Source organism: Pelophylax lessonae, assembly GCF_965119305.1.
Source record: "Pelophylax lessonae genome assembly, chromosome: 5".
NCBI classification, from domain to species: domain Eukaryota; kingdom Metazoa; phylum Chordata; class Amphibia; order Anura; family Ranidae; genus Pelophylax; species Pelophylax lessonae.
In genome coordinates, this window is record NC_138772.1 from 335,291,045 (window position 1) to 335,316,104 (window position 25,060).

Consider the following 25,060-nt stretch of genomic DNA (forward strand, 5'->3'; position numbering starts at 1 on the left):
AACCACCAACCCATTGCACGTGTATTTACAGTATGTTTTCATTCGTAAATGATAGGAAAGATTCCAACAAAATGTTTCACAAGTCTTGTTGATGGCAAAGTCTTTCAAATGCAGCATTAGCACTAAATTGTCCATAGGGAAAAGAAACCATATATTGCACGTATTAATCTGCATCTTTTCATTTATCTCTTCCCCCCTGAATGTTTGTCAGAACAAATTTGCGATGCGGCATGGTACAGACAAACTGCCAACCATATGAACATCTTTCATTCATGTTCCAGAGACCTCTCCAATATCTTGCTCCACCAGGACTCTGGAAATGAAAACCAAGAGCAGAATCAAATTCGTATCCACAATATCTATTAGTTTGCTTTTAGAACCTCCCTTGTATCCCAGGAACTTAGTTTTCCTAGCGTCTACAACTCTGAACAAACTACTATTATTACCATGATTCTTTGGGATAAACCCACTCTAAAATGGATCCCTGTTAAAGGGAAAAAGAAAAAATGAATGTGAGTGCTGTATTCCAAAAATTCTTATCTTAAACCATAAAATTCATGCAACTGTTAAATTAACGCCCATTTCAAATGGACAAAACCTAAACAATTGGAATTTTTTCCACCTGAAAGAAAATAAAAAACTATAATAACTCCAGCGGCTATGGTTTTCCATGAACTCCTGTCTTAAATAAACTGTATTCAGCTGCTAACTTAGGGCATAGCCAATGACCCCCTTTCAGGTGGACTAAACCTAACAATTTGGAATTTTTCCACCTGAACAAAACCAAAAAAAAAAATAACAATAAAATAAAAAATATATAAAAAAAATAAACATAACATCCAATCCAGAGGCTTATCCTTAAAAATACTAAAAAAAAAAAAAAATACATCAAGGTCCTCCATAATTTTCCAAAAATTGAGGCCAAATCTCTAAAACTTGCATATAAACCTTATTCATAGCAAATAAACATTACCAAAAAGTCCTTACCATCCATGCAATTCATAAAAGGTTATTAACAAAAGATTTGTTTCCCCCAGTGCTATGCCTCCATGAAAATGAGGCTACCTACATTTTTCGTTTATTCAGTTGTTCTACATATTGATGTCTTTCCTGCCTTAACTGACTATTTTCAGTTTGTAATCTCAGCATTTGAGTTTTAAAAGGGACATGGGTTTGACTACATTGGCCTCTATGCCTTGGATTGCTACCCCATCTCGCAGAATAAACTTCATAATACCTTAGTGTAGCTTTAGGGTAGTGTGATTTTCTTTGCATATTATTAGTCACCAAACACTACTTGGCAATATGACCCTACTTTTTACAGGCAAAACACTTGAGAGCTGGTTTCCCTGCATAGGCCTTTCTCTGAGCATATGGCGATGGAGACTCACATTGCTCCATAACATTACTATGATTGGAATCAACAGACTTTACACTTTTACTGTCTAAGTAATAATCACTAGCAATGGACTCAGTCTCCAAAAGATCAGGCGCATTTTCTATTTCAACTCCTGAATCAATTTCAAGAGCAATTACAACACATTCACTATTACAAACATTGATTCCAACCAAAGCAACATCACTTGAAGCAACAAGAGCATTAGGCTCCCCTAACTGTTGTTCTAGACAGTGGTATATAGGCGCTTAGGGATATAAGCAATGATATAGCAGCAATAATGGTTGTGCAAATGCTGGGGACAGGAGGGTTGGGATGCACAGAGGGGATTAATAGTCCATGTGCATATCACTGGATATGGGGAATGATGAAAGTCTTAAAAGAACTTGAAGAAGTCCGTAAGCGGGGTCCAGACCAGTACCTGGGATGGATGGCAGCAACTCAGGGCCGGCTCTCAAGATGAGTGAAGCAAACTCTGGATAACAGGTAAAGGAAGAAGGAAGAGCACCTCTGAGTGCAAGGTAAAAATGTATTGCAGTGATAAAAAATGTTTTAATCTTTACTGTTATGTAAGTTACTATGTTTTTATCACTGCAATAAATTTTTACCTTGCACTCAGAGGCGCTCTTCCTTCTTCCTCTAACTGTTGTTCTAGAGCAGGGGTCTCTTTCTGAACAAAGGGCCAGTTTACTGGCTTTTAGACTTTAGGGTGTCCATTGGGAGTAGAAATTATCCTGACGTCAGTAGACGTAAACAATGCATCTTTGGTATTCGGGTGAGAAACAGTGCCCGATGGTTGGTGTCAGTGGGAGGAGTAGTGCCCTGTTGCTGGTGTCAGATAGAGGAATAGTGCCCAATCATTGGTATTGGTGGGAGGAATTGTACCCCATCATTGGTATGAGTGGCAGGAGTCGTACCCCGTCATTGATATGAATGGGAGAATCCTACTTTATTATTGGTATCTGTGGGACAAATAGTGCACCGTCGTTAGTATCAGTAGGAGGAGAAGTGACTCATTGCTGGTGTCAGTGGGAGGAATAGTGCCCCATTGTTGGTGTCAGTGGGACGAAAAGTGCCTGTTGTTGATGTCAGTAGCAGTAATTATGTCTCATTGTTGGTGTTAGTGGGAGAATAGTGTCTTGTATCAGGGGGAGGAAAAAAGCCCCAAGGGCAGCTTAAAGGCAAGTAAGGGGCCGCATCCAGCCCCCGAACTGCAGTTTGGAGACCACTGTTCTAGAGCCTCTATCTGTGCTGAACACTGAGACTGCTTAATCTCTGCCTGTTTGGTGGATAACTCTGTTATGGCAGCTTGGGACTCCTGTAACTCTCTCCTAAGCAGTATTATAATACGCTCATTCTCAGCCTCTTGTTTTAAGGAGGCAATATAACTTTCTCTTAGTTTACACGTTTTCTCCAATTCATCCATTTTCTGCTCCAATACACACTTCTCAGTCACCAATTGTTCAATCTGATTACAAACATTTGCATCTGCCTTCGCAGCTATCTCTAATATATTTTTGTTTAAACTTTTTATCTGATCTATTAATTGTGTCTTTTCAGTATACCATTGCATTTCTTTCTGTTCCACAATCTCCTTCATTCTCAACAGCATGCATACCACATTCACCATTCACGCTTTCTTGCCTTTCTTAGATAACGGTTTATCCTTCAAATTATGATTTTGTACATCACATTGCTTTACTAGATCATTAAATTGATGAATCAATGCATTTTCTTTGCAACTTTTAAAACTGACACTTGCATGTCTCCTAAGAAAATCTTCAATGGCCTCAATTGATATGCTAATTATGTTTACACTGAAGCTTCCTTAATCGGTCTATATAGCAGCAGCTGCTAGCACACTGCACGCACAAATACACAAACACACAGCTGTTCCTAAGCTAATATGGACTTGTAGTCCCACAAGGAGAAGCACGCTATCAAACCAGTGCCCTGCTCGCTTCTTACCACCACTGACTGTAGCGCTCTTATCTCAGGTCTTAGGCCACATGGACCTTTTCTTGGAGCAGGAAGCTGCCTTCCTTTCAAGTGGTAAAAAATATAATCTATATTTCCCCCACTTTCTCCTCAAATATGTATGTTTATCCTATAAATCTGCAGGGTACCTCAGCTAACCAAGTGTGATCCGCCCTTCATTTGCCGTCACACAACTGAACAGCTAACCAGGCCTAAAAACAATTTGCATTAACAATGCAATAAACTTTAACACATAAACATATACATATATCAACCAGAAATACCAACCCTATACTTACCAGATAACGCGCGTCCACTTACTAATGAAGTATTTCACAGAAATTTCAGGACAACTCAAGCAAGGCTTCAAAATTCACGAACCAGCGCAAATCTTGTCCATAGCAGAGGAATGCTTTCAGTTCTGGGTCTCTTGTAGAGGACTTGTTAGTTTATAGGAACTCAAGACAAAAATACATTAGGGTTTGGATTCTGTGCAGAATTTCTTTCCACACTCCTGCTTCTGGGGTGCCAAATGAAATACATGTGGGGTTGTTTTGGACAATATAAATATGTATTATCTTGTCTATTCCTATGATAGACTATATAGCTCTGATAAGGCTAATAGTAAGGATATATACCAATGCTAGCTATAAAAATAAACACACTGCTTTTATAAGTAAGGATCTAATTTATTATAAAGAAAGTAGAAATGCTAACATAAACCACTAAAAGGACTACAGAGCATATAACAAAACAAGCACAGATTATACTTTACATATGGTCCTCCATTATCCAGTATCTTTCAGCTGGGCTCAATGGGAAAGAAGAGCAAAAAGAGAGAGAATTCTAGCTGGCAACTGCTTTTAAAGTCCACTCAGACATCACCCACATAAACACCCACTGTCTACTTGTTAAATGACAATCCATAAGAGGCCGTCCTTCCTAATCAAAGGGAACTATCTTATCTTTCCTGGAAGCATGTTATAGTCTCCACTAGGGGCGTCATTCCTCCATGAATCACTGTTTTTGACCCGGGTCATCTTTCAGCAACAGCTGGCCTTTGATGTTGGTATAACCTCCCCAGGAGGTCTTATCTGAGGCTCCTCTACCCCCATACCTCACAATAGGAGGCCTATGCGAGAACATCATGTGAGGACATGAATTCCCATTTATGACTCCTTGTCACAAACACCCTGCTGGGTAAACTTGCTGTGCTGGCATTCCAAGCCAGGTGTAATCAGGTTTCAACCATACAGAAACATCTGATATTAAAACAAGAAAAACATGTTGCCTTCCAACAGGTTCTAATCCATCTCCCCTCTATCCAAAACTAAACAAAAAGTTTTGCCTTTAGTTGAACTTTAAGACGGAAGGCTCAGAGAGTTCTCTTCAAAAAAAAAAAAAAAGAAACTTCAATCTCTTTTGGATTTTTGGGGGGTCATATGTTTTGGCAAAAGTTAGGGGAGAAGGAGAAGAAGAAAGAAGTGTGGCAGGAGGTGGCAGTGGCAGTAACAGTGACAATAGGGTAACATTTTTGGTCTTTTATTATTTAAATGGATATAAAATAAATGTATTGACTTAATCGGTAACATTTGGTAGTCCTTTTTGACCTAGGTGTGATTTATTTTAATAAAAGTCAGCTCCTTAGTTACAAATCCTCCCGTTGCACCAAAGGCTGTCTTTGACATTGAATTTGCCTTGAGCACATGTTGTGTCACCTCCAGTCAGTTATACATCCTCAACACCTAGTAGTGTTTTTGTGAACAACCTTAGTGTTCCTGCCCGTGTTTGCCTTATCACGGCAAGGACAACCTAACGAGAAAAAAAGTGATAATAAAAATATAATACAATAATAAAAGTAATAAATGTTATACATATGAAAATGTATATTTTATTTAACCACCTCCCACCCGGCCATTGTACATATACGGCCGGGTGGGAGTCTCGTCCTTCTGAATGGACGTTCCGGAACGTCCTTCAGAAGGAGCGAGATCGCGCCGTCGCGGGCACGCGCAGCGGCGCGATCTCCATGTGCCTGTGTCCCTCGGACACAGCGCAACAAGATGCGTCAGGAGGGCCCTGTGATTGGCCCTCCTGATCACATGATGGCTGTGTCCAATCACAGCCGTCATGCAATGCAAATACAGCCGTTGTAACGGCTTCAATCTCTTCTCCTCCTGACAGATCCTGTCAGTGAGGAGAAGAGAAGAGGATTGATACTGGAGCTGGGGTGATCAGTGAGTCTCACTGATCACAGGGGGGGTCTGTGCTGGTAATCAGAACATTAATTACCAGTGCAGCCCTGGGGGGGGTGGGGTGCCACTAGAGCCACCAGGGATGCCCACCCATGACCACCAGGGATGCCCACCATGGCCACCAGGGATGGCAAACAGCCTGCCAGTGGTGCCCTCCTATCAGTGCTGCCCACCAATGCCATATATCAGTGCTGCCCACCAGTGCCCGTTATTGCCATCCACCAGTGCTGCCCACCAGTGCCCATTATTGCCCACCAGTGCTGCCTATCAGTGCCCATCAGTGCCCCCATCAGTGCCAATCAGTGCCGATCAGTGCCACCTATCAGTGCCCATCCGTGCCCATCAGTGCTGCCGATCAGTGCCCATCAGTGCTGCCTATCAGTGCCCATCAGCGCTGCCTATCAGTGCCCACCAATGCTACATATCAGTGCTATCTATCAGTGCCACATATCAGTGCCCATCAGTGCTGCATATCAGTGCTACCTATCAGTGCCCATCAGTGCTGCATATCAGTGCCACCCAATCAGTGTCTCCTCATCAGTGCCTGTCAGTGCGGTGTCATCAGTGCAGGAAAAAACTTATCTATTCACAAAATGTTATAACCTAAACAAAAAACGTTTTTTTTTTTTTCAAACTTTTCGGTCTTTTTTTATTTGTGCACCAAAAAAGAAAAAACCTGGCAGTGATCAAATACCACCAAAAGAAAGCTCTATTTGTGGGGAAAAAATGACACAAATTTGGTTTAGGTACAGTGTTGCATGACCGCGCAATTGTCATTCAAAATGCAACAGCGCTAAAAGATGAAAATTGGTCTGGGAAGGAAGGGGGTTTAAGTGCCCAGTATTGAGGTGGTTAAATATCATATATTTCTAAAAAATTGCAGGTGGGAAATTTCCACTTGATATGAGGGCACTGGAGCAAAGTGGGGCTTAGACTTCTGGGCTTAGGTGTAGTTATAGTGTAGCTTTTTTTTTTTTTTTTTGCAGATGGCAGCTGATGCCCGCTGTACACTTCTCCCAGTCCCTCTTCCAGCCTGTCATTGCTCCCTCACCTCTGCCTCTCCTTTCGGGATGTCCTGATTTTCCCCCTTCTTGCCTTCTAGGTACAATCTCACACTTCATCTTTATACTGCCATCTTGCAAAAATCCCTAAACATAGACAGAATCTTCTAATAGTAATAGTACTATTAGCAGATTCTGTCTATGTTAGGGCTAATTATCAAACTTCTGTAAACAAGGCATTTGAAGCTGGGCACTTCCAAACGAAGCCTCCGCCATTGCAAAAAAAAAAAAAATGACAGTAGGGACAGGGTCTTGTTCACATGGCTTTGAGGGTGACGTAAAATATACAAACTTTTCAAATAGCAGATTTGAGTGATGCCTTTGAATTGGGTTTTGGGAATTTCAGTGAAGATTCAATGAACTCTCTGTGAATCAAGCTTGTGCAGACTGCCCATCATTTCCTTTTACATTAGTTACATAGTTACATATAGTTACATAGTAGGTGAGGTTGAATAAAGACAATAGTCCATCCAGTTCAACCTGTGTAGGTGTGTGTGGCCGTAATAATCTCTCATACCCCTTAATGTTCTGATCCTTGAGATGTACGTCTAAGAGTCTTTTGATAGAAACCATACTTCCCAGAGAAACCACCTCTTGTGGTAGAGAATTCCACAATCTTGTAGCCCTAACAGTAAAGAAGTTTGTTGGCCAGTTACTACTATGTGCATCTGCTTCAGAAAACCAAGTTTTCAATGTTTTCAACTTTACCTTTACACAGGGATCTGTATAAATAAAAGAAAAGGGAACTTTGAAAAACAAGTTAACATTTCCTACTATTTGTTGCACCTACACACTGTAAGTGCGTGATTGTATTGAAAAACTGCATTGTAAAAGCATAGATCAAGTGTGTGATTACAATCCATTTGTTGTGTTTTTGCTGCACTTAACATGCTAATATTTTAAAAGGATGAAAAGTGCTTTGCAAGTTTGAATGAGTGCTCACAGTATGTATGTACCCACATTTATATTGTTCATATAACTGCTAAGAGAAGCCAAGTGCTTCAACTGGCACTGTAAGCTTATTCCAGATATAACTTTATAAAACTGGCATTGGCGTCAAAAGTAGAATATTAACAATAGACAAAAAAATAAAAGAATGTTGTTTTTTGCTGTACTTTGGGCATTAGTTCTCGCTTAGTATACCAGGACGTATGCCTGCAGTGTTGTACCCTAGGGTCAAAGTAAACTGCCCATGTGTGTCACAGTGATCATTGCCTTTTTTGTTGCATTGATGGTAATTGTACTATCCTAATGAAAATATGGTTGTAAAGTCTAGATGTTATTACCGTAATGCATTCCCTGCATGAAGGTAAAAAAACACCCCACTACTTGTCCTCTCCAGCCCCAAAAAACACTTACCCGACACCTCTCTCAGTCCAGCGCTGTCCCAGCCCACAGCCCCACTCTCCTCTCTTCTTGGATTAACAGGCTTTACAGAGAGCAGTGAGAGCCATTGGTTACTTCTGCTGTCAGTCAAATCCTCTGAAGAGGGAGAGGGGACGTGGCCAAGCTGTGCTGTGTGCGTCTATGGATGCACAAAGCCCACCCAAAACCTCTCGAGGTCCAGCGCCGTCCCAGCCCACAGCCCCACTCTCCTCTCTTCTTGGATTCACAGGCTTTACAGAGAGCAGTGAGAGGCATTGGTTCCTTCTGCTGTCAGTCAAATCCTGGGAAGAGGGAGTGGGGGGGGCGTGGCCAAGATGTGCTGTGTGTGTCTATGGACGCACAAAGCCCACCTTAAACCTCTGTCAGTCCAGCGCAGTCCCAGCCCACAGCTCCACTCTCCTCTCTTCTTGGATTCACATGCTTTACTGGGAGCAGTGAGAGCCATTGGTTTCTACTGCTGTTAGTCACATCCTGTGAGGAGGGAGCAGGGGGCCTGGCTGAGCTCTGCTGTGTGTGTCTATAGACGCATCCCAGCTGGGGAGCACACATGCACAAATGCCCCCATAGCACAAGGCTTGCTATGGGAGCACTAAGAAGAAAGAAAGAACAGAGAGTGCTGGCAGTGGACTGAAAAAGAGGAGTTAGGGCCCACGCTGTGCAATATCATTGCACAGAGCAGGTAAGTATAACCTCTATTTAATTTTAACAGAGCGCTGGGCACAGGACTGCATAATACACAGAGCGCTGGGCACGGGACTACATAATACACAGAGCGCTGGGCACAGGACTGCATAATACACAGAGCGCTGGGCACAGGACTACATAATATACAGCGAGCTGGGCACAGGACTGCATAAAACACAGAGACAGTGTCCTCAATCCAGGGACTGTCCCCAGAAACCAGGAACATCTGGTCACCCTACTTTACTGTCCATTTACAGGATGAGCTCAGTCCTAAAAAAGCATTATTGGTTAGCTGCAGTATAATCTACAAAGATGCATAGGGCATGGCTGTGCTGTCTTGCCGGGGTACTTGAATTACAAAGCTGCCTGAACAGAATTACAAATCATTTTGCAGGTAAAATAATTCACTGGTTGTATTCAACTATAAGTCTGGAGTCCATCTTTAAATATTTGCTGTTTCTGTTCCTCTCTTTTTTATGAGCAAAGCATGTCAGTGGGAAAGGAAATTGGCTGAAAAGTACAATTTCAAGAAAATCATAAATTCACAATCTGGCATTTAAGTATTTTGCTTTAATGTAGTTCTACGTAACAAGTACGTTCACTGTAAAAAGTCACTGATACCTTGGCTCTAAAATGAACTAGCTGGTTTAGCTATCTATAAATCTATTCTCATTCATATGCTTTTAATAGAGTTTGTTTTTCACCAAGTTTCATAGAATATATCTCATAGAAATGAGTCATATAGTGGAAATATTATATATATCCTGTCGTGAACTCAATAGTCTGTGAAATGTGATGACAGATAATTAGCGGTAGACTATTTTTTAGAACTAAAACTGTTTTGATCTCATATATATTTATATATATATATATATATATATATATATATATATTTAGCTTTACAAGATAAAAATGTCTAAACATATTTTTAAAGAGGTGCAGTTAACTGTTAGCCCTTTTAGTTTTCATAGATTCTCTGCACATTAGCTGAAATGTCAAGCCAGACAGCAAAATGCCTTCACTACCGAAATCACAGAGAAGGAGGGAATAGTCACGTATGACACGTTCATATTTGTGGCGCTCTGCATGTTCCATACCCAATAGTTAGAAGAGTATGAAACTTAAATCAGACATTAGATTTAATTCATCAAGCTTTAATGCTCAGGATAAAAATCTTCATAGTTATTTCAGACATGTGACTGTCAATTTCAAATCTGATTGGTTTTAGCTGTCAGCTAAGTTACTACTGTAACTTAAAAAAAAGTATCTTTATCCTGGTGTTAAAGCTTCATGAATTGAGCCTTAGGCCAGGTTCACACTAGCCGCACATGTGGCTCGCGGAAGGGGGTTCATGAGTCCCTGTTCTCTGTTTAGGTGCAAATCAGATCAAAATTTGTGCCTGAATTCTGACCTAAAACGGAGCCAAAGACGCACAGGACCCTTTTCCAGTGCGGACCGCGGCCGCCCGGGAGTTGTGTTTATGGGCTCGATTGAGAGCCAGTCACAGTCTCCTGTCATGCGAAACCTACATCCAATTCGCATAGTATCGTGTAAACCCAGCCTTAAAGTGATAATAATCTTAGTGTATCATGACCCCAGCACCTATTGTATACTTACCCTGCAGTAGTTTTGGGGTTTTGATCACCTTGTTTGGCCTTCTGGCTTTGTTCCCATGGATATGCCTTTAACAACCGGACATGTTTCTCAAACTCAAAAAATTATTGAGTTTTGAGGATTGTAGCTCGGCAACGAAATGTGGGGGTAGGCAGCCAAAGTCCTACCCCACCACTGGTTACTTTTGGCTCCTAGAACCTATGGTTCTGGAGATATGGGGCTCCTTGCATAGCATGTCAGAAGCTACATACAGCATGGCCAGTTTAAAAAAAAAAGCAGGCACATGCTGTTTGCAGCAGACTGAGAGGATGAGTGCACAGTGCCTCTGACTTCTTGTCAGAGGCGCTGAGCTCAATGAATGCCTTGGACCAATGGTCCAAGCTGTCCAATAAAAAAAGTGCAGTGGAGGCTCTCCTCTCACTGCAGTGTCATAAAAGGGGCATGTGTCTAAAAGACAAATGTTCCCTTCCAGCCCAGCCCTCCTAACTACAAGGAAAAAACATTGGTTTATGGGTATGAGGTTTACCCATAATCCCATGTTTTTATCACACAGTTAAGAGGGAGAGTCTGCTGCTGCTGAAAAGGTACTTTTTTAACAAAGCAAAATAATATATTATTATGCTATATTGATATAACATAATAATTTATTATTTATCTATTTACTGTGAAATTACTGGTTTGAAGTTAAAATTTCAAACTTCAGTAATTTTTGAAAATATAGTTAATTATCAAGACGGCCGCGGTACGCATTCAAAAAGGGTCCTGTACATTTTTGGGTCCGATTAAGGTGTGAACACAGCCTAACCTAAGTTCATCTTTTCCAAATAAAAAAACAGCCTATACAGTCAAGGGGCCCCAGTAGATATAAGCCACTTTACGACAGCCCGAAGCACTTATACTGTAGCAGGCAGCCGCTCCTGTGCAAACCGCCGTAGGTATACTTTGGACGCGTGCAGGGAGTGAGCGCGTGCTCCCGCCGGCGTGCTCCCGCCCCCTGCTCGTCAGCAGGGAAGCTGATGCATGGGGCAGGCGGCAATTGCCGCCTGACACCCGCGATCGTTCCCCGCTGAGAATGATCACAGAGCCCCTGTGATCCTTCTATATAGGATCACAGGTCTCTATGATCATTTCACAAGCCATGCCCCCCCACAGTTAGAAACATGCCCCTACATACACATTTAACACCTTGATCACCGACACTGTAAACCCCTTCCCCGCCAGTGTCATTATTACAGTAACAGTGCATATTTTTAGCACTGATTACTGTAGTAATGTCACTGGTCCCCCCAAAAGTGTCAAAAATGTCAGTTAGGGGTCTGATTTGTCCGCTGCAATGTCGCAGTCCCGCTAAAAATCGCAGATCGCCGCCATTACTAGTAAAAAAAAAAAAAAAACAATAAAAATGACATTAATCTTTTCCGTAGTTAGTAGACGCAATAACTTTTGTGCAAACCAATCAAAATACGCTTATTGCGATTTTTTTTAACAAAAATATGTAGCAGAAAACAAATTAACTTAAAATGTTAAAAAATTTAGATTTTTAAATTTTTTATTTTTTTGGGAAGGTTATAGAGCAGAATGTGAAAAATATTGTTTTTTTTTTTTTTTTCAGAATTGTCGCTTTTTTTGTTTATAGGGCAAAAAATAAAAATCGCACAGGTGATCAAATACCACCAAAAGAAAGATTTATTTGTGGGAAAAAAGGACATACATTTTATTTAGGTACAGCGTCGCACGACGCGCAATTGTCCGTTAAAATAACGCAGTGCCGAATTGCAAAATATGACCTAGTCATTAAGGGGGCAAAGTGGTTAAATAACCTTTGTAACATGTTCATTCATTTTATTATCATACCTGTAGGCCAGTTGGCCCCCAGAAGCCTGGTCAAACAACTCCCAGTTAGCAATGCCCTCATCCTGCTTTATTGCTCCTGTAATGCTGTATGAGTGAGCAACCAACAGTTTTCACAAACTAGCAACAAGGCAAGGCTATGGGGATTAACTAGGAGATTTTCAGCCAGGGCTCTGGGGTGGGCCAAAATATCCTACATATATGACAATAGAATGAATGAACATTTTACAAAGCTGCACAGTTTATGTAATACCTACTGGGGCCCCTCAACTGTATAAGCTGGTTTTTGGAAAAGGTGGACTTAGGTAATTCTTCTGTTTCAGCAACAGGAGATGGGTTACTGATACAGTTAAGGCAGAGTTCCAGCAATCCTGCATGGAAACTAGACACTGGAAACTATTGACACATTTTACATTCAGCTAACTGATAGAATACATTAAATCTCGCCTGATAGAAACACAGAGGCTGCAAGTTCTCTCCTTACTTTCTATAAATGCTAATTCAGTGCCATTTTCAGCAGAGAAATTAAACAGCTATTCATATCAGGAGTTCCTTCTTTACCCCGATTTCACCTGCTGCATGCTTATTCTGCATAAATGGCTCAAACTACAAAAGCAATAAACACATATGTAACTAAAATTTCATAAGAAGGTCAGTAATGGCAATGTATATGTTTTTGTCAATGCCCTATGCAGACACCTAAAGCCAAGCTGACTGCTCGGGAAGTATTGTTTCTCTGTTGAGTCTAGTTGCTAATTCATTTCTAATCAATGGCATTTATCTTTCAGAGATGTGGTATTGGGTTTTCCTATGGGCCCTTTTCTCCTCTCTCTTTGTCCATGGAGCAGCGGGAGTTCTGATGTTTGTCATGCTACAGAGGCACAAGCAAGGGAGACTCATTTCTGTGGTCTTGATCAGCATTGGGTTCCTGGCTTCTGTCACCGGAGCAATGATAACTAGTAAGTGATGTTTGATTGCCATTCTTTTAAATAAAAACTATATAAATTATACTCTTGTTGTATTTTACAGTTTTGTATTAAATGTATGATTCCTGCCTTTACTCCATAATTTAATGAATGTTAGGCCTAACTTAATGCAAAAATTGTATTCTAATGCTAATCCTATTACTGTATCGTAAAACTGCATTGGATAAATACCATCAAATTCCCCAAGGCCCACCTCTGAATTATATTAGGAATATTTATTATTAAAGTTTAATGTCATTTTAAACCAAGATATGCCAGCAAAATATATCTAAAATCTGGCTTACTTTTCATGGCTCCCTGGGCTCATTTTTAGTAATTTTGGGGTTTATTTACTAAAGCTAGAGAGGGCAAAATTGGTCACAAAATTAGTCACAATTCTGCATAGAAACCAATCAGCTTCTAGGTTTTATTGCTAAAGCTTAATTAAACAAGAGTTGATTGGTTTCTCTACAGAATTGTGACTAATTTTGCCTTCTCTAGCTTTAGTAAATAAACCCCTTTGTGTCCATTCAGTTTTAGAGGAACCATGCCAGATGTGATACCGAAGCCTCAAGGTTCTACCTAATTCTTCTAACAAAAAAGTAGATTTAGGGCCCTTTCACACTGGGCGCCCCAGTTTGACGGAATCCACTTATTCGGTGGGGATCGATCCGCTGATTCCCACTGAGCAGACATTTGACAGGTCCGTCATCGCTCAATGTGCTGAGACAGTCTTGTCAGAATCTCTCTCTCCTTTATAGGGAGATTGAATAAGAAAATGATCCGATCCATTGGACAGATGGAAAATAGGGTCACCATCTGTCTGGATTCAGTGGAAAGGATCGGATAGTGGCGGATGTTAGCGGACATGTCACTGCTGACATCCGCCGCTTCATAGGGGTGAATGTTGGGTCCGATCAGGCTCGCTTGAAAAATTGACAGGTGGACCTGATCGGAAAGCCCGTGTGAAAGGGCCCTAAGTCAGCATCACATGATTTTATGAATCCACAATGCTATCATGTATCTGTGCAAAATCACAGCTCTACTGATGTGAAGGGTTACACTCCTTCATAAAAGTCTATTAAGTTGACATGGCCTTGATCAAATATACTGTTTAAAAAAATTAGTTATGTGAAGGGCTCAACTTTTGCAAGTAATCCCTATAACAGTGATGGCAAACCTTGGCACCCCAGATGTTTTGGAACTATATTTCCCATGATGCTCAACTACACTGCAGAGTGCATGAGCATCATGAGAAATGTAGTTCCAAAACATCTGGGGTGCCAAGGTTCGCCATCACTGCCCTATAATGTGTCTAATGTGTCATATGATTATCAACTCCATCTAGTGGCCCTAATGCAGTATTTCCTGATTGTGGCATTTTGGGGAAATAATATATTATGACCACTAGATGGAACTGACATTCATGAAAAAAAAAAAAAAACATTAAACCCATTCCCTGTGTTTTGTTTCATTTCTGTGATTCCTTGCCTAAACCAGCTCTATAGCATTGGGTCTTTAGTCCAGATGTTTTTATGCTAACTGCCATCACAGTGCAGACTGTACCTTTGCACTCAGTAGTTTGTTTGTAAGTGCAATACTTACTTTTTTATTGTTTTGTTAATAAATCAGTTAACCCGCAACGTGCTGAGCACCTGTGCTGTTTTTTTTGCTGTTTAGATTTTAAAGCATTCCCAGATGCAACTGGTAGTGCTAATATTTACAGTATATCACTCCAATACTGGTTGGACAGTACAGTGGCTGGTGGTGAAATAGCAGATTAGGCTTGGTTCACAGTGCTGTGACATGGGATCCAACTTGTGAGACCCCAAGTCCTATGACATATCAAATTCACAGTTTCTCAAAGGGAGCCATTTTAACTGATACTACACAAGTCGTTCCGATTTTATAAAAGGTTTCTGCACTACTTTGGTCTGACTTGGGTGGGATTTTAGCCCTTCAACAGGCTCCTAAATGGCATGCAAGTTGGATCCAGTTGGAAGGAAGTTGCAGAGCAAAGTCATAGGCAAAGTTTTATGACTTTGCCGTTGCAGCAGTGTGAACCGAGCCTAAGGCTGTAAGCATGTGCCAATATTTTTATTATTTGTACAGCAGAGAATGGTTAAAACCCCTTTTAGACATTTTTTACCTTTCATTTCCTGTTCTGCAACTATAACAGGACATACAAATAAACCTCTCCAAAATATAGACGTTTCCCTTTTTAGACTGTTGTCATTAGAAAAAGCACCCCCCATTGGAACATTTTACATCTCTTTCTATTTAGGTGACAACCTAAAATTCTGGATAACCTCCTACGTTCTGTCCCAGTGACAGTGACAATGAACACCAAGACATATAAAAAAAAGAGTTGTCAGCCTCCTAATCGGGGACAAGGACAGCAATAAAAATATCACAGTGGTTCAAACCCTTCCGTACTCCATAAATACTAAAAAAAAAAATCACTTTAGATACACATTAGAGATATTAAATTAAGGCTCATGCAGTAAAACAAAACATTTTTTCCTGATAAGGATGTGTGACAGTATGAGGCCCTGACACTGTGTAAGAATAGGCAAAAATGACCCATGGTTCTCAAGAATACAGAGTGCGGGGCTCCAGAATATCACTTCTGAGTGGAGAAGACAATTTAGTTTTTAGTTTTCTCTGAGTTTTTGTAAATAAACCCCTTCCCTGCCAGTGTAATTTTTACAGTAACAGTGCATATGTATAGCACTGATTACTGTAGTAATGTCACTGGTACCCCCAAAAGTGTCAAAAATGTCAGTCAAGGGTCCGATCTGTCCGCCGCAATGTCGCAGTCCCGCAAAAAAAACGCAGATCGCCGCCATTACTCGTTACAAAACAAACAACAAAAATGACAAAAATCTTTCCCTTAGTTAGTAAACGCAATAACTTTTGCGCAAACCAATCAAAATACGCTTATTGTGATTTTTTTTTACCAAACATAGGTAGCAGAAAACAAATTGGCCAAACGTTTAAAAAAATTTAGATTTTTACATTTTTGGGGGGGGGGGGGGGGGGAATTTCATATAAAAAAAATGTGAAAAATATTGTTATTTTTGCAAAATTGTCGCTCTTTTTTTGATTATAGCGCATGATCAAAAATCGCACAGGTGATCAAATACCACCAAAAGAAATCTCTATTTGTGGGGAAAAAGGAACTTCAAATTCATTTAGGTACAGCGTTGTATGACTGTGCAATTGTCTGTTAAAGTCACGCAGTGCCGAATCGCAAAATACCCCCTGGTCAGGAAGGGGGTAAAATCTTCCGGGGCTTAAGTCTTTTTGTGGGGGAAAGCTTTTAACTCAGTGTCCAGGTCTTGCAGGAGACCAGCAGGGTGTGTGTGCAGATGTGTGCAAACGTTAAGATCAAAGGCCTGACAGCAGATCATGGCTCCTGTTACCATGTGAGACCATAGAGACCATACTCCATGCTGGAGTCAGGAGGTTCTATGCAGGGCCGGATTAAGAGCATCATGGGCTTGGTGCTGAGGATTTTGAAGGGCCTTAAGGGCCATGCCTTGGCATGCACCCAGAGGAGGAAGGGTGCAGCCATGCATGCCTAATTCAACATGGGATGCTGTCTCTGAAGCCCATAAACACATCCATGCATCGGCAACTGTCCCTCCTTGTCCGGCCTTCGTGCTGTGTGGGGAGGTTCTGAGGGAGCTGCCTGGGGAAGCGAGCATAGAAGCCAGACTTCTGTGTATACAAGTGACAGAAGAGCGGTAACAGTGAATATGGCCAACCTGGGGCCTATATAAACGTCGGGGCCTGGAGCTGCAGCTCCAATAGCCCCTACGTTAATCTGGCCCTGGTTCTATGTCTAGAGGACTGAGTGGGTCGAGACAACTGAGTAAGTCCAGAGGACTGAGAGAACTAGGAGGTGTGAGGAGAACTGAGAGAGAGGCCAATGAGTGGGCCCATGCAACAGGGAGCTGCAACTAAAGAGAGCTGAGAAAGCTGCAGCTGTGGTACGTGAGCACAGGTGTGCTGTTGGTGGGTCTGCAGGACTAAGACAAAAGGCCCAAGCAGTGGTGCTGCAAGAAGTCAGGTGGATTGGAATTATTTTCTGTTTTTATTGTTGCTACCTTGAATGTTGTATGATCCTGAAATCCCTGAATGGGAAATCCTGATGTAAGGAACCTTGCTTTATTTTGAAATAAAAGTGGGCCACCAAGCCCTGAAAATGCTCTACCTGGTTGACATGAACTCAGTACCAAGCACTACACCTTTGAGCTAACTTCGCCAATATCACAGATGTAAAAATAAAATGTAATTACATGTTTGCAGTGTTATAAAAACATTATGCTCGCATAAGCTATAATCACCGTTAAAATAAATGAAAGCTGGACCATTCACTTTTTTACAATATAAAGATTTTTTTTACAAGTCTGTGGGAGTAAAGCAGCTACATATCTCCACGGAGACCTGTAGGATCTGAGTCTGCAGGGTTTTCGCCCACAGCTTTCTTTCAACTTTTACCAGACAATACCAGAGCAAAGCCGTTGGAAAAACACCATTATGCACCCATGTTAAAATTGTTAAAATATAAACCCCTTCTAGGATTATTGTAAATGGTAGAGTTATTATTTTCCTATGCTGTAAACAGCTGGCACTGAGAAATGACCTCCATGCATTTTGTGCCCCATATATATATATATATATATATATATATATAGTTATATGTAAGTAAAAAATGGCTTCCAATAAAGTACATTTAAGTTTTATAAAGATAGGACAGAAGACAGAAAAGTAACATACGTGTGTGCAGAGGTAGTAACAAATCAGAGAGTTTGAGCTTTAAAGTGAACCAATCTGCCTTTTTAAAATCCTAAAATTAATTTTTTTTTGCTATCACATTTATTAGCTAAATAAGCCCCTACTGTGACCCTCTTTGATTTCAATTTGTTACTAGGGGACTGAGTTCCCTAAAATTTGTGTTATGCCTTACCCAACTGTAATAACTGACTAGTAAAAGTGCTTCCGTGGCCATTAAAATAGAACTATGGTCAAAATTTAATATCACATATGTAATGTCAGCTGTCCATCACGGTAAGATCTGGCTGTTTATTTTTTTAAGTAGCCTCTGGATTATTTTGGTAATACGATTGATCCTGCTAGCAGAATAATTGTATAGGAAATTCCTATATGATAATGCTTTTCTTTCTGCAGTGAAATAACTACACCTTTTTTGCTCCTCCGGTTGCTTTGATATTGACATCTCTGATAGCTCTTTCAGTGAACAGTCATGCCTTGCACCCATCACAGTATTTTAGACTGACTGAACATTACTATATCTGCATAAACTTAAAAAACACAGGGAAATACCATGCATGTCTTGTTCAGTCCTCCCCACCCTTTCTAGCACTGTTTAGCAGTACGTGCCAGAAATCCAGCTTCCCAGACTAGTTAACCACCTCAGTACTTGCATGTTTAACCTCCATCATTACCAGGCCATTTTTTTAGGTTTAAGTTTTGTGATAATTTGACTGACAATTACTCCGTCATGTAAAACTGTAACCAAATTCATTTTATTTAATTTCTTTAGACAAATAGAGCTTTCATTTTTTTTTTTTTTGCACACATATTAACCAGTTCTAGACCAGAAGGATTTGCCCCCTTAAAGCGGTAGTATACTCATTTTTGTGACTTTTACCAGGTAAGCCTATAATAAGGCTTATCTGTAGGGGCAATTAATATCTCCTAAACTTGCACGGTTTAGGAGATATTTGCTCTGAAGGTCCGGAAAGTGACTCCTGCGCGCACACACGAGAGTGACATCATCGCGGCTCCGGCCACTCACAGCGCCGGAGCTGCCCAACCCGGAAGAGACGCAGAGGGAGCATGTCAGCTCCCACAGCGGTTTCCGGGCGTCCGTGTCAGGGCTTCGTTTTAAGGTGTTTCATAATGAGTTAGTATGCGATGCATACTAGCTCATTATGCCTTTGTCTTGCAGGGTTTTGTTTTTTTCTCCGGCAGTATTCGACTGCTTCAATGATCAGGCATTTTTTCGAGATTCAGCTCTGTGTTACTTTAACAGAAAATTTTGCGGTCGTGCAACGCTGTACCGAAATAAAATTGATGTCCTTTCTTTCCCACAAATAGAACTTTCTTTTGGTGGTATTTGATCACCTGGGCAAAAAAAGAGCGACAATTTTGAAAAAAAAAAAAAACAATATTTTTCACATTCTGCGAAATAACATTCCCCCCCCAAAAAAATGTAAAAATCAAAATGTTTCATGTTTGTAGGCCAATTTGTATTCTTTTTTATTTTTGGTAAAAAAAAAAATCACAATAACCGTATTTTGATTGGTTTGCACAAAAGTTATCGCGTCTACAAACTAGGGGAAAGATTTATGTCATTTTTATTGTTTTTTTTTTCTTTTTACTAGTAATGGCGGCGATCAGCGATTTTTAGTAGGACTGCGACATTGCAGCAGACAAATCGAACCCCTAACTGACATTTTTGACACTTTTGGGGGGCCCAGTGACATTACTACAGTAATCAGTGCTAAAAATATGCACTGTTACGGTAATAGTGACACTGGCAGGGAAGGGGTTAACACAGTGGGTGATCAAGGTGTTAAATGTAAGCCTAGGGGAGTGTTTCTAACTGTAGGGATTGGGCTTTTGAATGATCATTGAGACCTGTGATCCTATATAGAAGGATCACAGGCGCTCTGTTTACAACAGCTGCCCGTCCTTCTCTATCAGCGGGGAGCAATCGCGGGCGGTCCTTAAGTGGTTAAAATACACAATTTAAACCTCATGATTAGTTAAAAAACCCTCAAATAGTATATATATTTTCTGAAAGAAAAGACCCTGGAGAATAAAAAGGCGGTAATTGCATTTTTTTTTTTTATGTAACATGACATTGATGCAACAGTTTATCAAACCCATATTTTGGTAAAAAATACACTAATGATAAAGGATAAGTTCACCTTTGGGAACATGTTACATGTTCCACCAGATTTTAGAGCCAGTTCACATAGAAATGCAGTCTGGATGTGTTCCAGTTTCTTTTCTGAATGTGCAAATTTGACGCATTATTGATGCGTTCCAGTGCGTTTTTGATGCGGTCCAGTGCATTTCCCCCCCTCTTTTTTCTGACCCTTAAATAAGGACGTGTTTTCCACTGCATTTTTTGGTGCATTTAGGTGCGCTCTAGTACAGTCCAGAGCAGAAAAAAAGCAGCATCTTCTGCATTTTTTTCTGTAACTGGAAGGCACCGGAACTGACTGCACTGGTGTGATCTATGCCATTGAAAAGCATATAACCTACTATCTATGTGTTGTTGATGCAGAAGAAAAGCACACTAGACTGCATATGGTGTGAATTGGCCCTTAGGGTGGAACATGTGCTGTAGCTACCGTCCACTGCCCCCCCCCCCCCATGTGGCAGCAGTAAAGGGATAAGTTCCCTGTACTAGTTGTCACTGTTTGCTCCGCCCACATTGCCGCGTCATTCAGATACGCAGCTCTGTGTGTCTGAATGAACTACAAGTCTCAACATCCTTAGCGGCTGTCGGCTTGTAGTTATCAATGAACTACTACGGCACTTTGGAGCGCTGTGGTAGTTCATTGAGCCTTCCTCTCAGGGAGTATTGGCTTACCCATAAGGGATGTACGGGCAAGCAGATACACTGACTGTGTGCAGGAGACCTGCATGGCATCTGCGATCTGCTGATCGCTGATGGAATACTTTACAAGCTCCTGCAATAAAAATAAAAAAATGCAAATTTTTTTACCTGCAAAACAATGTGCATTTATTATTATTATTATTATTTTTTTTTTTTAAAAAGTGAACTGATCCTTTAAACACAATATATTACCCATTTTCTTTGTAAAATACAAAAGATGAGGTTGTGCCAAGTAAAAAGATACCTGTAATACTGGCTTCCTGGTTCATTCACCAAAGGGATCATGGCTGCCCCACACCCACAGGTGTTACAGTGGAGTCTAGGATACCTGGCAAGGTGTCACAGGGGGGTTGGCATCATGTTGTGGTGGTTGTGGAAGTGCTTGCAGTTTTATAGCTGCGATAATCACTTCCACCTGAATGCTGACAGTCGGCTTATCCCAAGTACACACACTCCTGGCCGCTATAGCAGTGTGTTTAGAAGCCCTTAACCTCCCTGGCGGTATGATTCTTTTGGATTTCAGGTGCTGAAAGCGGTACCATTTATTTGCATGTAATTCTTGTGAATGAGCAGTCCAAACCAAATGTATACATTTATTATATATATATATATATATATATATGTATACATATTTCTCTGTCGCTCATTGACAGACGTAGTCCTCGGTGATTCAACACCCTCGGGTTATGCTGCCCTCCACAGGAGTAGGACTAGACAGGAAAGAAAATCCTCTGGCCACACCCTAGGGGCAGTCCCCGAGGGTATATCCTCTCTCTCTCTGCTACAGCAAATCAGTTTTTTTCTGTCTAATCAGGAGTAAGGACCTAGATACCTTGCTGGGATCTTCGGTCCTGGCAGGATTTCTTTCTTAGAAAGATTTTTTGTTAGACAGCTTTTTTCTCCAGTGTTCCTGTGAAATCTTCAAGCAAGAAAGCTGAACTGGGCGACGGGCTGGATGTTGAGATCCAGTGGTTACCCCAGTTCAGCCTGCGAGCGCGTGCAGGCCATAGCTCCAAGCTGAGTCGGCCGCGACATAGTTCCACTGGACGGGGACTGACCCTGCGAGTTAAACGTCTCGCTGAAACGCCAAAGACCATGAGTCACGGCGTCCGTATTGGTCGACAGCCCTCCCACCCCGGTGGAGAGGGGTACTGTCAGGAGTTGGCGCCCGCCTGGTTCCGGTATGGTGAGTAGTATGTTCCCCCCTTTCCCCTGACGGGTCTTGTGGTGAACGCGGGCCCCTCTCTGTATGGTAAGGATGGGTTCCCCTCTATCCTATAACATGGCACAGATTCTCCTATTGAGTGTGATTTTTGTGTACAAAAAGCCAGGAGGCTTGGTTTGGGAGCTGACAATCTAATTGCAAGTATGTTTAAGTGATTGTAATCAGTGGCAGTACTAGAATCTTACTGTGATAGATATGGTATCCTACCTGTCAGAAGCCACAGGACATGTATACTGCTTTCCAGGGCATTCCTCCAGCAAAAGCATGCCTCCCGACGGCCACGCGGTCCGCCAGGGTCCGGTACCGCCGGCCACGCGGATCACGATGTAGAGAGAGGTTTATTGATGCCGAGATACTCTGCAGTCACGCCGCTATCCTGTAAAAGGCCGCCGCCATTGTTTGGTAGATCGCACGAGGCCGCCATTTTGGCGTAGCCTCGTGTCTCCAGCATGGGGGCGGCCATGTTTGAGGTGACTCAAACACCTCGTGGAGCTAGGGGAGGCACCGGAAGGCGTACAGAGGGGCGGAGCCGCCTCCTTTCTTCCCGGGCAGCCAGCCAAGAGACTTCCTGTCTGTTCTAGACAGTGCTGAGACAAGTTGCAGTAAACTCTGAGCATCAAGTGGTGAGCCTAGGGGTCTATCTCTCTCTCGCTCGCTCGATAGGGGTCCCTAAGCAGGTAACAGTGAGGGGCTTTGTGGCGCTGGGGGTTTGAAAAAAAAAAAAAAAAAAGAAAAAGTTTATTTCTTTTTGGATTGATTGTTTTCCGGGTAGTAAATGGAATTATCATGGACCCTGCCACACAGGTAACCCCACCTGTTTCCCTCGAGGGGGCTGCGGGACCCGCCGGTGCACAGAGTATAGATGCATTTACAGCAGTTTTGGAGTCTTTGGTGGCTTGGGTGGAGACGGCCTGTCAGTAACGGGGGTCAAGAAAGCGACCCCCGCCTACCCCTATATTATCTGACACTTCAGACTCAGATTCTGAGATGGTCATTGCAGCTGCAGGTCCCTCTGCAAGGGCTGTTGTCTCAGGTAAAGTTCCTTCAGACAGTGAGGAGGACGTTCATGCTTCCGCCATAATTCGGGAAGAAGCATTGGTGGATGCACTAGTTGTGGCGGTTCGGGAAACCTTAAGACTTGAGGTTTTACCGGCAGAGGCAACTGAAACAGAGATTCCCTTTGGTACTAACAAACCCACCAAAACGGTGAAGGTTTTTCCTGTACCCAAGTGTTTTGGTAATAAAATTAAAGAAGAATGGGAGCATTCTAAATGTACTATTACTATTCCCAAGCGTATTGCTAGACGCTATCCGTTTGAGGAATCCCTCATTAAGAAATGGACGGTACCACCAGTGGTGGATCCACCTATTTCCAGACTGAATAAAGCCACGGTTATTCCAGTGGAGGACACTTCGTCCTTCAAGGACCCAGTGGATCGGAAGGTAGAAGCGGAGTCCCGCACTATCTTTTCCCTGATAGGGTCAGCCTTTAGACCAGTAATTGTCATTGGTCTAGTTTCCCAGACACTAACGGAATGGGCGAGATTGGTGCGCCAGGACCTGAAGGGGAAAGATATCCCCCAGGGAACATCTGAATTGATGGAACAGATCATACAAGGACTACAGTTCGTCTGTGACGCAGCCTTGGATGCTACCCCCCTATTAGGGCATGAATCTATGTCAGCGGTAATCCTCAGACGTGTGCTGTGGTTAAAATGCTGGTCAGCAGACCAGGAAGGGCAAGGCTCCTCCAGGAGGGTTCAAGAAGGGCTGGTCGGACAAACAAAAGACCAAACCTGAAGCAAATGATTACACAGCCTGAAGGTGCGCCCCCACCCGGCTTGAGGGTGGGGGGACGTTTTCACCGGTATTCAGGGCATTAGATCGAGCATCGACCACTGCTACCGGTGCGATTCTTCCCTTCCAACATTTAAGTACTACAGGAAGCGGTAGTTACCGTTCCCTGAACAGATCTTTTTTTCTTTACCTTTTCCAAAGATTAGTCTCAGTTCCCCACAAGAATCGGATCCGGTTGAACAGACAGACCAAGAAGCCTCTAGCCGAGTGACTTCGGTCCCTGAGATTCAACCAGGAGAGATCACCGTTCCTGATAGGAATCAGGTGTCTGATAAATGTGTGGGAACGGAGAACGATCAGACTTTGTCGGATGGTTGGGTTCAGATCCAGTCAGCGCCAGTGGTCCTAGAAATTCTAGGCTAGCCTCGTCAAGCCGATCTACCCGACTTGGACATGCGAGTCGCGGACGTTCCTTGGGAACTTCGTCTCAGGGAGTGTCTGCGGTCTCAAGGACCAATCTTCCATCGTGTTTTACAGTCGCTGGTTTTAATGGCCTGGCCATTGAGACCCAGGTACTGAAGGACAGAGGGTTGTCAGCTTCAGTTATTCCTACCCTTATTAAAGCAAGGAAAGCGACTTCCAGCAAGGTCTATTATCGCACATGGAAGACTTATATCGCGTGGTGCGAATCTTTAGGGATTCCTCCACGTACCTATTCGGTGACCCGAATATTGGCCTTTCTGCAAAAAGGGGTTGAGCAGAAACTAGCCTTGAGCACCATCAAGGGTCAAGTTTCAGCATTAGCAATCTTCTTTCAGAAGCCTTTAGCTACTAAGTCCTTGGTGCGGAATTTCATCCAGGGGGTGCGGCACCTGGCTCCACCAGTCCGTGCGCCCTTACCGCCCTGGGATCTTAATTTGGTTTTGTCGGTTCTACAGAAACCTCCCTTTGAAAACATCAGGGAGATTCCCTTGCTTACTTTATCCCAGAAGGTAGCCTTCTTGGTGGCTATCACGTCTGCACGCAGGGTGTCAGAACTGGCTGCATTATCATGCCAGTCCCCATACTTAGTGATTCATAGGGATAAGGTAGTGCTTCATCCTAAGCCATCCTTTCTTCCAAAGGTGGTTTCAGATTTTCATCTGAATGAAGATATTGTACTACCTTCCTTGTGTCCTCAGCCCAA

The 25,060-nt window shown here is 42.2% G+C and overlaps 1 protein-coding gene across 1 annotated transcript in view; it reads left to right on the forward strand.

Moving 5' to 3' along the window:
- The window catches only part of TMEM170B (transmembrane protein 170B), a 66,278-nt gene that overhangs the window by 27,761 nt on the left and 13,457 nt on the right, over positions 1-25,060 (forward strand). Inside the window, exon 2 of the mRNA XM_082259256.1 lies at positions 13,013-13,183. Coding sequence (XP_082115382.1) covers positions 13,013-13,183 — 171 coding nt within the window. The remainder of the gene's footprint in view (positions 1-13,012; positions 13,184-25,060) is intronic.